This window comes from Macrotis lagotis, chromosome 3 (assembly GCF_037893015.1).
Source record: "Macrotis lagotis isolate mMagLag1 chromosome 3, bilby.v1.9.chrom.fasta, whole genome shotgun sequence".
Classification (NCBI taxonomy): Eukaryota; Metazoa; Chordata; class Mammalia; order Peramelemorphia; family Peramelidae; genus Macrotis; species Macrotis lagotis.
The window spans coordinates 21,497,332-21,509,582 of record NC_133660.1 but is presented as its reverse complement, the minus strand read 5'-3'; the positions used below and the strand labels follow the sequence as shown (position 1 = coordinate 21,509,582).

General features: G+C 39.1%; 1 protein-coding gene across 1 annotated transcript in view; it reads left to right on the top strand.

Annotated features, from left to right (window-relative positions):
- The window catches only part of PRSS12 (serine protease 12), a 94,264-nt gene that overhangs the window by 55,921 nt on the left and 26,092 nt on the right, over positions 1-12,251 (top strand). The window contains 2 exon segments of the mRNA XM_074228308.1: positions 3,077-3,218; positions 5,595-5,800. Coding sequence (XP_074084409.1) covers positions 3,077-3,218; positions 5,595-5,800 — 348 coding nt within the window.

The following is a 12,251-nucleotide window of genomic DNA, read 5'->3' as shown; positions in this document are numbered from 1 at the left end:
AAGCAGTCCATGAAAAATGGTGCTACACAGTATCTTGAGGAATAGTAGGTTTCACTGATTTTTTTTTTTAAGATGTTTGTAGGCAGCAGGGAAGGATGCATAGATAAGGAGAGATTGGAGAGAAATATAGATTATGGGGGATGGGGAAATTGGAGAAACAAAAACTAAAGAGAAATAGATATTAGAGAAAAATAAAGAAATTAGAGAGAAAGATTAGAGAGACACAGAGAAAGATAAAGAGAGATGGAGACAGAAAGACTTCTTTTGAAGTCCAGAGTAAGCTGTTCTTCAACAGTCAGCTTCTTTGATATGGCTTTGGTGCAGCAGTCTTTGTCAACACCACGTGTTATCTGTCATTTTCTGGGGTGAAAGAAACCAAGGGACCCTCCAGAGTTTATTATGTCGTCCCAAAGCATTAACCCTTAAATGTTGAACCATATATCTCCCCAGCAGCGGCAAAGGAGAGCTCAATGCTCCATGGGATGTTTTCTAATCTATCTCCAAACAAAATTGATAGATTGATAGAAAAGTATATTGGAATCAGATTATGGAGAAGCCCAAAGATCACAAAGAGGAGCTTCTATTTTGTTCTAACAGTAAAGTTTTTGAGTAAGAGAGTGGCATGGTGACAGTTGTGTGGAAGATGGAGCTGAGGGAAGGGACAAAGTAGAGACTCATGGGAAAATGGCATTTAAAAATAGAACAGGTGAGAAGCAAGGAGGTCCTGAGATTTAGATGTACCAGATTTTCAAATAATGAAACCCAAAATGTCTTTACTTTGGCTTCCAAAAAACATAAGATCCTGATATATTAAAGCTAAAAAGGTATGAAAACATCCTAAGACATACAGTTTAGCCTTTCAGATTTACCAGAATTTAGTTTTTTTTTTAATTTAGAAGGCAGTTAAATGTCACAGTGGATAGAACACTGGCCTTGGAGTCAGAAAGACTTGAATTCAAATCCAGTCTCAGATACTTACTAGCTGGGTGACCCTGGGTGAATCATTTAATCCTGTTGGCTTCCATTTCCTCATCTGAACTGAATTGGGAGGCTCTAGGTGGCACAGTAGATAGAGCACTAGCCCTGGAGTCAGGAGGACCTGAGTTCAAATCCAGCCTCAGACACTAATTATTTAGCTGTGTGACCTTGGGCAAGTCACCTTTGCCAAAAAAACCCAAAAAAGATTTTTAAAAAAATGAACTGGAGAAGGAAATGACAAACCATTCCAGTTTCTCTGCCCCCCCCAAAACACCAAGGGATTCCAAAGAATTATCATGACTTTAGAAAAAAATGACTAAACAGTTTTTCCTACTCTAAGCTATGAAGCTCTAATCAGTCAAAGAATGTGGGAGTAGGAAGGAATCTCAGTTGGCACAATTTGAATGGAAATCCCCTTTTACAACTGCCTGGATAAACGACCATATAGACTTTGCTTATCGATGTTCAAACCTACTGCTTTAGAGGTGGATCATTCTGCTTTTGTTGACCTCCAATTCTGAAGCATTTTCCTTTCATCACATTCAAATATACCTCTTTATCAACATTTCTGTAGTTTCTATTTCTTAACTCTTGGACCAAGAAAAACAAGATGAATTCTTTTTCCACATGGTAGTCCTTCACTTCCTTGAACACAGCTCTCATGTCCTTCCATCCTGCCCCATATCCCACGTCCTCTCCTCCAGGCTCAAAATCCCCAGTTGCTTCAAATAATTCTCTGAGGAAATATGTTCACCTACCAGACATCCTTCCACATATGCTCTTCATCTTGTTTTTGTTCTGCCCCAAATGTGACCCCCAGAACAGAAGGTCATCCTGACCAAGGTAGAATAATTAAATTCTTACTTTCCTCATCCCATAGAACTTCCTAACTTTTTTTGTATCATGAATCCCTTTGGCCTTTCAGTGATGTCTATGGACCTCCTCTCAGAATGATATTTTTTAATGCATAAAATAAAACACATAGGATTACAAAGGAAACCAATTACACTGAAACATAGTTCCCAGATATTAAAAAAAACCCACCAAGATTCTGGACTGAGCACTCCATGTTAAGGATTCCAGTTTCTGTGATACTTATTACTCAAATTAGCTTCTTCAATTAGGATGCATCAGAGTGTAAGGCTCCTAAGTGGATGCTTGTTCAGCTTTAGAATGGACTGGTCGCCACTGGAGTCTGGGCATTCTCACATTAGTCGAGGGTAGGTTGGAGTCAGATTATAGATGTTTGTCAAAAAGCAATGCCAAATGAATAAAAAAACTGGCATTCAACTTACATTGGATTATATCACAAAAATGTTTTAGCATTTCTTGTGCATAGGTTTTTCTAATTAAAGAGGGATCAGTAATAGATTAAAAACTCTAAGCTGCAAAATATGATGATCTAATAATGAATTTCATCTGTAAATGTTTTGTCTCTGAGGATGAATTTCTCATCTCACTCCTGCAGATAGGAAATTACAGGAAGTGTTTGTTTGAAATATTTATTTTCCCGATACATTTGTGACAGTGCTCATGCATAGGCGGAAACAATCAAAAAGATTAGCTAAATTTCCCAGGAGGGCATGAAAATGGAAATAATAATTATAATCCCTAATTAAATGCTATTCAGCAAGCATTTACCAATCACCTCCTTTGTACAAGGCCTGGTACAAGATGCCAGGGATATGGAGACAAAAGTGGAATTGTCTCTGTATACAAGGAACTTGCCATTCCACTGTGGGAGACTCCATACACACACATAGATTAGAGAACACAAGGACATTTGAAGAGAGGAGTAAATGGCAGTGAAAGAGGTTTGGGGGTTGCTTCAGGGAGGAACTGAGCCTTGGAGAAAGGGAAGGACTCTGAGCTGGGAGGTTGATGAGGAATGGCACGTCACCCTTGAGAAATTCAAAGAGGGGCGAGGATATTTCAGATTTGGGGAATTGCTAATATACAGTCTCATACATACAATGCTCTGCATCCTGTAGGGGCTTAATAGACATTTCTTGACTTGAATGTGTAGAATGATGATAAAAAAAATGATGCCTAGTATTTTGACTTCAGTTTTAGTCCTCATACTTTGGACTTATTTCAGGTCTACCTATCAGGCTGATGGATGGAGAGAACAAGAAGGAAGGACGAGTGGAGATCTTTGTAAATGGACAATGGGGAACAATTTGTGATGATGGATGGACTGATAAAGATGCGACTGTGGTGTGTCGGCAGCTGGGCTACAAGTAAGGATCCTCTGGTTAACATTTAGATGTCCTCGTTTTTCTGTCTATAATCAAGGTCCATTTTCTCACTTAAAATTCTGTTGCCCCAGGGAGGGGGGACTCTGCCCATAGTGCTGAAAGCATGTCAGGATTCTAGAATCAGAGGCTGAAGCTTTCCAACTCTGAATAAGAAGGAAACTCAGTGTCCATCCGGTTAGAGCCATTCCTGACCAACACCCCTCAAATGATTTCTCTGATAAGTGGTCCTCCTATCTTTGCTCAGTGGTCTCTTGGGATGGGAAGCTTACTACTTCCCCAGGGAAGCTCATTACACTCACAGGCAGTTCTATCAAGCTGAAATCAGCCTCATTCTAGCCTCTAAAGCCAAGCAAAATAGACTAATCTCTTTTCCCCATAGCTGACATGTCCAGTCTAAAGCTCCCTGGTTATTTCAAATGAGCCTCATTTGGCATGGTCTCCACCATTCTCCCCATCCTGGTCATCCTCCTCTAGACATGTTTTTAGCTTCTTTCTATGCTTCCTACAATACAGCACCCTTCTTCATGATCTGTCTTGTTTAAGCAAAACCAAGCAGATTTATAATCAACCATTCAATGAAGGATTAATTTCTTTTTTTTTTTTTTAGGATTTTGCCAGGCAAATGGGGTTAAGTGGCTTGCCCAAGGCCACACAGCTAGGTAATTAGTAAGTGTCTGAGACCGGATTTGAACCCAGGTACTCCTGACTCCAGGGCTGGTGCTTTATCCACTGCGCCACCTAGCCACCCCAATTAATTTCAATAGGACATAAATTGTTTGCAAAAAAACAGAAAAAGTTGAGATCCCACCAAATTCCTTCTATTAAACAAATATTGTCTTGATACCTAAATCAGGAAGGGTCAAAACAGAGAGAAAAAAATATATAGCCCAATCTCCCTAATGATCATCAATATAAACATTTTAAATTAAATGAAGACAGAAGACAAAGAGAAAACAGGCACTTATAGAACCCTTCTGACAGTTACACTAACATATTTGCTCAACCCAGGAAAAAGGCATCATCAAAACATAGCACATGAGAATTTCATATCTGATCTCAAAACCTGATGGGAGATAAACTTTTGCCTTGCTGATAGGTGAAGTGGGGATTTAGGTTTTCGTGTTATATGAACGTTGGATTATTTTCTCCAAATCAAGGGTCTTCTATCTGTAGCTTTACCATCTGATTTCTTCTTCCAGATGTTTTACTTGGAATCTTCTGTGTTTTATGATCTGATCTGCCTAATGATCAGAAGCCAAATTGTACATCATAAAAAAGATATTTTCTTAGACTCATTAACTGAAAAATGTTGGATAGATCAGCAAGGAAAAAAAAATGGGTCAGTGGGGAGTGAGAGGGGATCTGAAGAGGTTTATTTTGGACATATATTTCATGAATGTTTATCAACTAAAATTTTATTTCTAAATGTCTCAGCTTCAGGGAAGGGAGTTTTTCAGATTTATATTAATTTTTGAATAGTTATAATGAATACTTCAGTTTTTAAGGATTTGTGCTTTCATTGTGTGGGTACTGCCACCATGTCTCAGAGTATAGTCCTTTCCTTTTCTGCCTTTATAGATAATGTTTAAGAGCTGAAGTGTCCCAAAAAAACTGGAACTCTCTGTTTATTCCCTCTTCAGGGAATTCCCTCCATCTTGTCATCTTGCCTGCAGGGAAGCCCAGGTGAGCCCTGGCAGGTTAGCAAGAACTGCCAGAGTTTTGGCTCTACTACCATTGGCTTTGAGAACCTAGGACTACCTCCACCTGTTGATGCAGTATTGGAGGAGAGGGTTAGGGTTAAACTAATTGAAAAATAAGCTTCTTTCATCATATTAAGGAAAAGAAGCATTGTAGTGAATGTTCCATTATATATTAAGGGAACAAGGGAAAGGTCCTTGGAATTGAAGTCAGAGACTTGTTTTTAAATCATTTCACCTCTTTTCATAGCTTCCTTCTGTAAAATGTGATGATTGGCTGAGATGACCCAAATGTACTTTTTTAATTCTAAATCTATGGTGGTATAAACAGTTAGATGTGCCTGGACTGGAGTCAGGAGGAGGAGTCTTCCTGAATACAAATATGACCATAGCCACTTATTAGCTCTATGATCTAGGACAAGTCATTTAATCCTATCTGCCTCAGTTTTTTTGTTGTAAAAATGAGTTGGAGAAAGAAATGGCATATCACTCCAGTATTTTTCCCAAGAAAAGCCCAAATGGGATCAGAGAGTCAGACAGAAATGACTCAACAACAGTGATGCTGTGAAAGCTTAGTTTTACATTATGATGGTGATATAGAGCTCTCCCCATATATAAATGGGGCAGTAGGATCACTGTAGTAATGCTGTTGTGTTTCCAGGGGTCCTGCCAGAGCAAGAACCATGGCTTATTTTGGGGAAGGAAAAGGGCCTATTCACGCAGACAATGTGAAGTGTACCGGGAAAGAGCGAAACCTGGCTGACTGCATCAAACAGGACATTGGGCAACACAACTGTCGTCACAGCGAGGATGCTGGCGTGATCTGTGACTATTTTGGCAAAAAAGCATCAGGAAACAGTAATAAAGGTAAGTGTCCTTCCTGAAATCATGTGAGAAGTCTAGGGGCTGGACTGGTGATTTTATGGCTACAGAGACCTTCTGAGTGAGGAGTCCCCTCTACTAAGGCAGGGCAGCTCCGACCACTTCTAGGCTTCTTGAGTGGCACTAAGACAGCCCATATGTGTTAGGACAAATTCTTGAGTAAAGAGCAGCAAAAAAGAGAAATGGTGGCCATTTGAGGCAAAATGTCAATCGCCTCAGTAGGGTAAGGCAGAAGCAAGTGGAGCCAAATCAGATTTAAATGTCATTAGGAAAGGTTTGGCAAAAATAAATTAAAATGTAATACAACATAAATAATGCCAGTTTGTGGTTTTCTAAGTCAAATGGGTGACTTACAGGAATCTATTTAAGTTTGACATCACTGTTATGAAGGACAACCTAAATGAAATTTATAATTGGTGTTCTCTCTATTTATAATAGAGAAAATGATGGGTCTGGAGTCAGGAAGACTTGAGTTCAGATCTTGATGTATGGCCCTGGAAAAGTCATTTAACTGCTCACTGCCTCAGTTTCTTCATCTGTAAAAAAAAAGAGGATAAAAATAGCACCCCCTTCCCAAATGTGTTGTGACAATGAAATTAAATAATTTATCTTTAAAGTGATAATGGAAAAAAGAATTCAGCTGGTCATGTAGGTTTGATTTTTCTCATTATTGTTGCTCTTCTTGTTTTTATTGATGCAGGCACTATACATATTGTCTTTCTGATTCTGTTTTTGTTGTTCAGTTGTTTCATTCTTGTCCCGCTCTTTTGACCCCATTTAGGCTTTTCTTGGCAGAGATATTGGAGCAGTTTAACATTTCCTTCTCAATTTCATGTTTCAGATGAGGAAACTGAGGCAACCAATGTCAAGTGACTTGCCCAGGGTCACAGATAATAAGTGTCTGAGGTCAGATTTGAACTCAGGTCTTCCTAATTCCAGGCCCAGCACTCTACCCTCTCTGCCATCTAGCTACCCTTTGCATCAGTTCATATGAATCTTTTCTTGTTCCTTTATCTTCATCTTCATCTTCATCATTTCTTGGAGCACAATAACAATCCATTATATAGTTGGCCACATTTTGATTTGCCATTTCCCAACAAGTGGGCGTTTACTTTGTTTCTAGTTCTATGTGGTCACAAAAGGTGCCCCTCCCATATTTGGGTGCATTTAGGACCTTCTTTTATCATTGGTTCCATAAGCCTAGCAACAAGATCTCTGGGTCAAAGGCCATGGACATTTTGGTCCCTCTCTTAGTATCTGGTTCTGTTCATCTGCAGGCTAATCTTGTTCTGCTGACCTCATTTTGCATTACCTCATGCAAGTCTTTTTACATTTCTTGCCATCCTTCATATTTGTCATTTTGATGGCACAAATTCTAACAGAGTGAAGAATAACTTCATCTAAGAATGAATTATTTTTGACTTGACTCTTAGTATCTCCTTTCCTGACTCCCCTTTATCCCTGAGATAAATTTCTCAGCCCGATGATGTTAGATTCCTCCAAAGATTCCTCCAGCCCACCATTTCCTGCCTTATTTCACATGCCTTTGTTTCATGGTCTCTCTCTCTCTATCAACTAAACTGCACTGTTAACTATTCTGAGACCTTGATATATCATCTGTCAACTCTGGGGGTTCACACAGGGTACACCCCATGCCTGGCATGCTTCCCCTTCTCATTTCCACCTCCCAGAAGTCTTTCCTTCCTTTAGAGCCAAGATCAGGTCCTCTTTCCTTTCTGAGAATGTCTTGTGTTAACTCACCTGTAGCCATGACATCCTGCAGGCTTGTTCTGATACTGTCCTAGGTGTCTCTGTAGGGGCAGGGGGCTGATGAGGTAGAGAGAAGAATGTGTCCTAAAGATCTCCTATGAACTCTGCTCCTTCATTGCCCTTGGAGAGATAAGATAAATTTAATCTGATTTGGCTCCACTTGCTTCTGCCTTACCCCACTGAGGCAATTGACATTTTGCCTCAACTAGCCACCATTTCTCTTTTTGCTGCTCTTTACTCAAGAATTTGTCCTAACACATATGGGCTGCCTTATCTACCAGGGACCTTTTTTATATTTAGATTTAGCCTGTTCTGCATAAATTTCATTATATGGAAAAATAGATTGCATTTTGAAGAAATATAAAAAATTTGAAAGACATAGTTTCTGGGTAATTAGTGATTTTATTAATTATTCTAGTATATAATTAATAAAAGGGTAACTGATACTCTCAATGCCAATGACCCTCATGGAGCCCATTTAATGGTTATATGCCTGTGGAAGACAGTTCCTAAGGATGGTAATTCACCTAGATTGGTTAATAAGTAATGAAAGAATGAATATTACAATGAGGGGGGAACCCATTCTAAGGGAGGAGGGATGTGACTTGATCTGACCATTTACTTCCAAATCATCCTCCAGCCTTGGGCAATCTAGATTAAGGAGCTACCTCCCTTGTCCAAACCTTTCTGAGTGGGATACATTGGGCCAAAATTCACCTTAGAATACATTCTTTATAAGATTTTCTAGTTAGGTGAGACAACTCCACCTAGATAAGATAGGCTAGGTGGGGTGAATATTTGAAAAAAGTCAAGGATCTCCCCAATAATTTTTTATTTAATTATCATTTTTTTCAGAAGGATACCAACATTGTCATCATTAATAGCTAAAAATATCATTAGCATTTCCTTTTTCTATTTTGCACTCAGAATTAAAAAGTTTGAAGCTATTTTTAAATTTATTTTATTTACTTATTTTTCCACCTATACTCAAAGATAGTTTTCAACAGGAAGTTTTTGCTTGCATTTGAGTTTCACATTCCCCCCCCCACTGGCAGAAAGCAATCTAATCTAGGTTATACATGTATAACTATGTTAAACATATTTCCATATTAATCATGTTATCAAAGAAGAATCAAAATGAAATGAGGAAAACAACATTAGAGAGAAAACCATAATACAAAAGACAACTTTTAGTCAGCTTTGGTCTGCTTTTAAGCTCCACAGTTCCTTCTCTGGGTGTGGATGGTATTTTCCATCACAAGGCTTTTAGAATTGTCTCAGATTATCATACTGCTGAAATGAGCAAGTCCATCATAACTGATCATCTGCCAATGTGGCTGCTAGTGAGTACAATGTTCTTCAGGTTCTCTGCTCACTCCTCACTAGCACTTCATGCATGTCTTTCAGACTATTCTGAAATCTTGTCCTTCATGATTTCTTTTAGAACAATAATATTTCATTAGAAGCATATACCATGACTTATTCAGCCATCCCCCACTTGATGGGCATCCCCTCGATTTCCAATTCTTTGCCACTACAAGAAAGGTTTACTATGAATACTTTTGTACATGTGAGTTTTTTTTTAAGATTTTTGCAAGGCAAATGGGATTAAGTGACTTGCCCAAGACCACACAGCTAGGTAATTTTTGTTTTTTTTAGTTTTTGCAAGGCAATAGGGTTAAGTGGCTTGCCCAAGGCCACACGGCTAGGTAATTATTAAGGTCTGAGGCTGGATTTGAACTCAGGTACTCCTGACTCCAAGGCCAGTGCTCTATCCACTTGCTGCCACTACATGTGAGTTTTTATCCTTTTTTATTGATCTCTTCGGGATACAGACCTAGTAGTAGTATTGTTGGATCAAAGGGTATGCACAGTGTTATTGCCCTTTGGGCATAGTTCCAAATTGTTCTTCAGAAAGGTTGAATCAGTTCACAACTCCACTGATAATGCATTATTATCCCTGTTTTCCCACATCCCCCCAACATTGATCACCTTTCTTTTTAGTCATATTGATTGATCTGATCGGTATGAGGTGTTACCTCAGAGTTAAAACTTGGAGGTTATACCACGAAAATTTCTCTTCTATTTCCATTGCTCTGGATTCAAAGACCTGGGTTCAAGTCCCTCTTCTGATGCTTACTGCCTATGTGAACAAGTGACTTAGTCCTCTTTGGCCTAAGCTATGGCCAGCTCTAGGTCTGGGGTCCCACGATTTGAGTGCTCCCTCTACTGGTAAAAGATCACCTTTTGTCCCTTTGAACTTTCTCATCCTGTGTGATACTTGTCCTTTTCTTCCTTCCAGTCTCTGTTTCACCTTTCCATCTTTCTTTTTCAGCAATAATCTTATATCTTATTTGACTGAAAAATCCGAGGTCCTCCAAGGGCTTCCATTATGTGTGTGGGGGGGAGTCAGGCTGACCACCTTTTATTTCTTTTCTATTTCTGCTTCTGACTCTCCAGACGTTGGTGGCCATTCCTCCCTATCCTCTACTTTTCAGCTCCATTTTCTGTGTGGTGTCCCTGTTTGTAATGCAAGCTCCTTGAGAGTAGGAATATTTTCTTTCTTCCCTCCCTTTTCTTCCTTGCTTTCCTTCCTTTCTTCCTTCTTGTTTTAGGAAAAATTTGTATGGTTCATTTTCCCCAATTACATATAAGAATAAATTTTATTTATTTGTTTATTTAAGGCAATGGGATTAAGTGACTTGCCTAAGGTCATACAGCTAGGTAATTATTAAGTGTCTGAGGCCAAATTTGAATTTAGGTCTTCCTGACTCCAGGACTGGTGCTCTAATCCACTGTGGCACCTAGCTGCCCAAGAATAATTTTTCACATTTCACTTTTATTTTTTAAAATTTCAAGTTCTAAATTCTCTCTTTCCCTCTAACCCCCTCATCCTTTCTTGAGAAGGTAAGCAATTTGATATAGGTAATACATATGTAGTCATACAAACCATATTTCCATATTAGCCATATTGTGAAAGAAAGCACAGACCAAAAAAAAAAAAGAAAGAAGACTAAAGAGGTTTTGTAAAGTATGCTTCAATCTGCCTTCAAACTCCATCAGTTTTTTCTCTAGAAGTAGACAGCATTTTCATAATATGTATTTCAGAATTACCTGGGATCATTGTATTCCTAATAACAACTAAGTCATTCAAAGGAGTTGGTCATATAATATTGTTACTGTGTACAATTTTCTCCTGGTGATGCTCACTTCACCTTGTTTCTCAATAAAACTATCTTAGTAGATGGTCTAAACCAGATTGAGGATAACCAACAGATTTCAAGTCCATCAGTGAGGGTAGAAGATATCTACCCTAAGTATGTGAAAACTTCCTCTGGTGAAGTAGATGAGAACAATTTATTCCAGTGGACATGAAGGCATCTGAAGCAGGCATTGTAGAGTGCTTCAAACTTGATCTGACATTAAAACCACCTTGGTCATCCACTGCATTTTGGGCCATTGCCAGTTGTCTTGAGTAACACTGGACTTTGATGACTCTGGAAGCGAAAATGAGGCTGAGGACATTGGTCAACTTTGCCTCATTTAAATCTAATTCACTCTCAAGTCAAGACATCACTTTGTAATGGCATGGTCCTCTTTGAAATGGATGAATAAAAACAATTTCACTTTACATCAGTTCAGATAAGTCTTCCCAGGTTTTTCTGAAGTCATTGCTAACAGTGCACTAGTACTCTGTTACAATCATGTAACAACTTGTTTAATCATTCCCCAGTTGATGGGTTTCCCCTCAATTTCCAATTCTTTTCCACCACAAAAAGAACTGCTATAAATATTGTACATTCAGGTCCTTTTCCCTTTTTTTAACCCCTTGTGATATAATCTCTTTTGTTTGCATTTGTAGCCACCACCCTTCTTTCCCTATCTGCCCCACCCCTCACTCTGAACCTAGAAATGCTTTTTTTCCCCCCTTGCCATCATATTGGGCTCCTCAGCTCCCTGTTTTACCTCATCTAGAGAAGAGGTGGAGATCCTTGTCAAGTTTAAGCCTCTATTTGTACTCAGGATCTCAGCTACACCTGGTTCTTCCAAGGGCCAGACCCAAAGATCATTCTTGCCTCTTATCTTCTGAATCTCTGTGTCTCCTGAATCTTTTCCTGCTCAGATATCTCTATTCTTAAAAAACTTTACTCAACTCTCTTTCCTCAATTTATGCTCCCATCTTCCTTTCCTTTTACTGCTAAACTATTAGAAAATAGTCTATAAGTCTCACCCCTTGCTCATCTCTCCCCTACTTGAGATTTAGCTTTGGACAGCATGTTTTGGTTGAAGCTGCTGTCTCTGAGGTTGCCAACAATTCTTTTACTCATCTTCATCCTTCTCAACCTCTGTAGCTTTGGAGCCTCTCTGCCATCCCCACCCCCCATTCCTAGACATTTTCCCTTGACTTTTGCAACACAGTTCTTTCTTATTTCTTCTCCATCCAGTCATCTTTCATTGCCTTTGCTAGAAATTCCTTCCCCTAAGCGTGGCTTTGCCCCAAGATTCTGGCCATGCATCATAGGATCACAGATGGAGAGTGGGAAAGCATCTCCAAGGCTGATCATCCTACTCTTGAGGTTTATAGGCTGTATTCCCTCTTTCTTTGTTTTGTTTCCTTGGAGATTTTATCTTTCCCTGAAGTTGATAGTAATCAACACTTATTAGG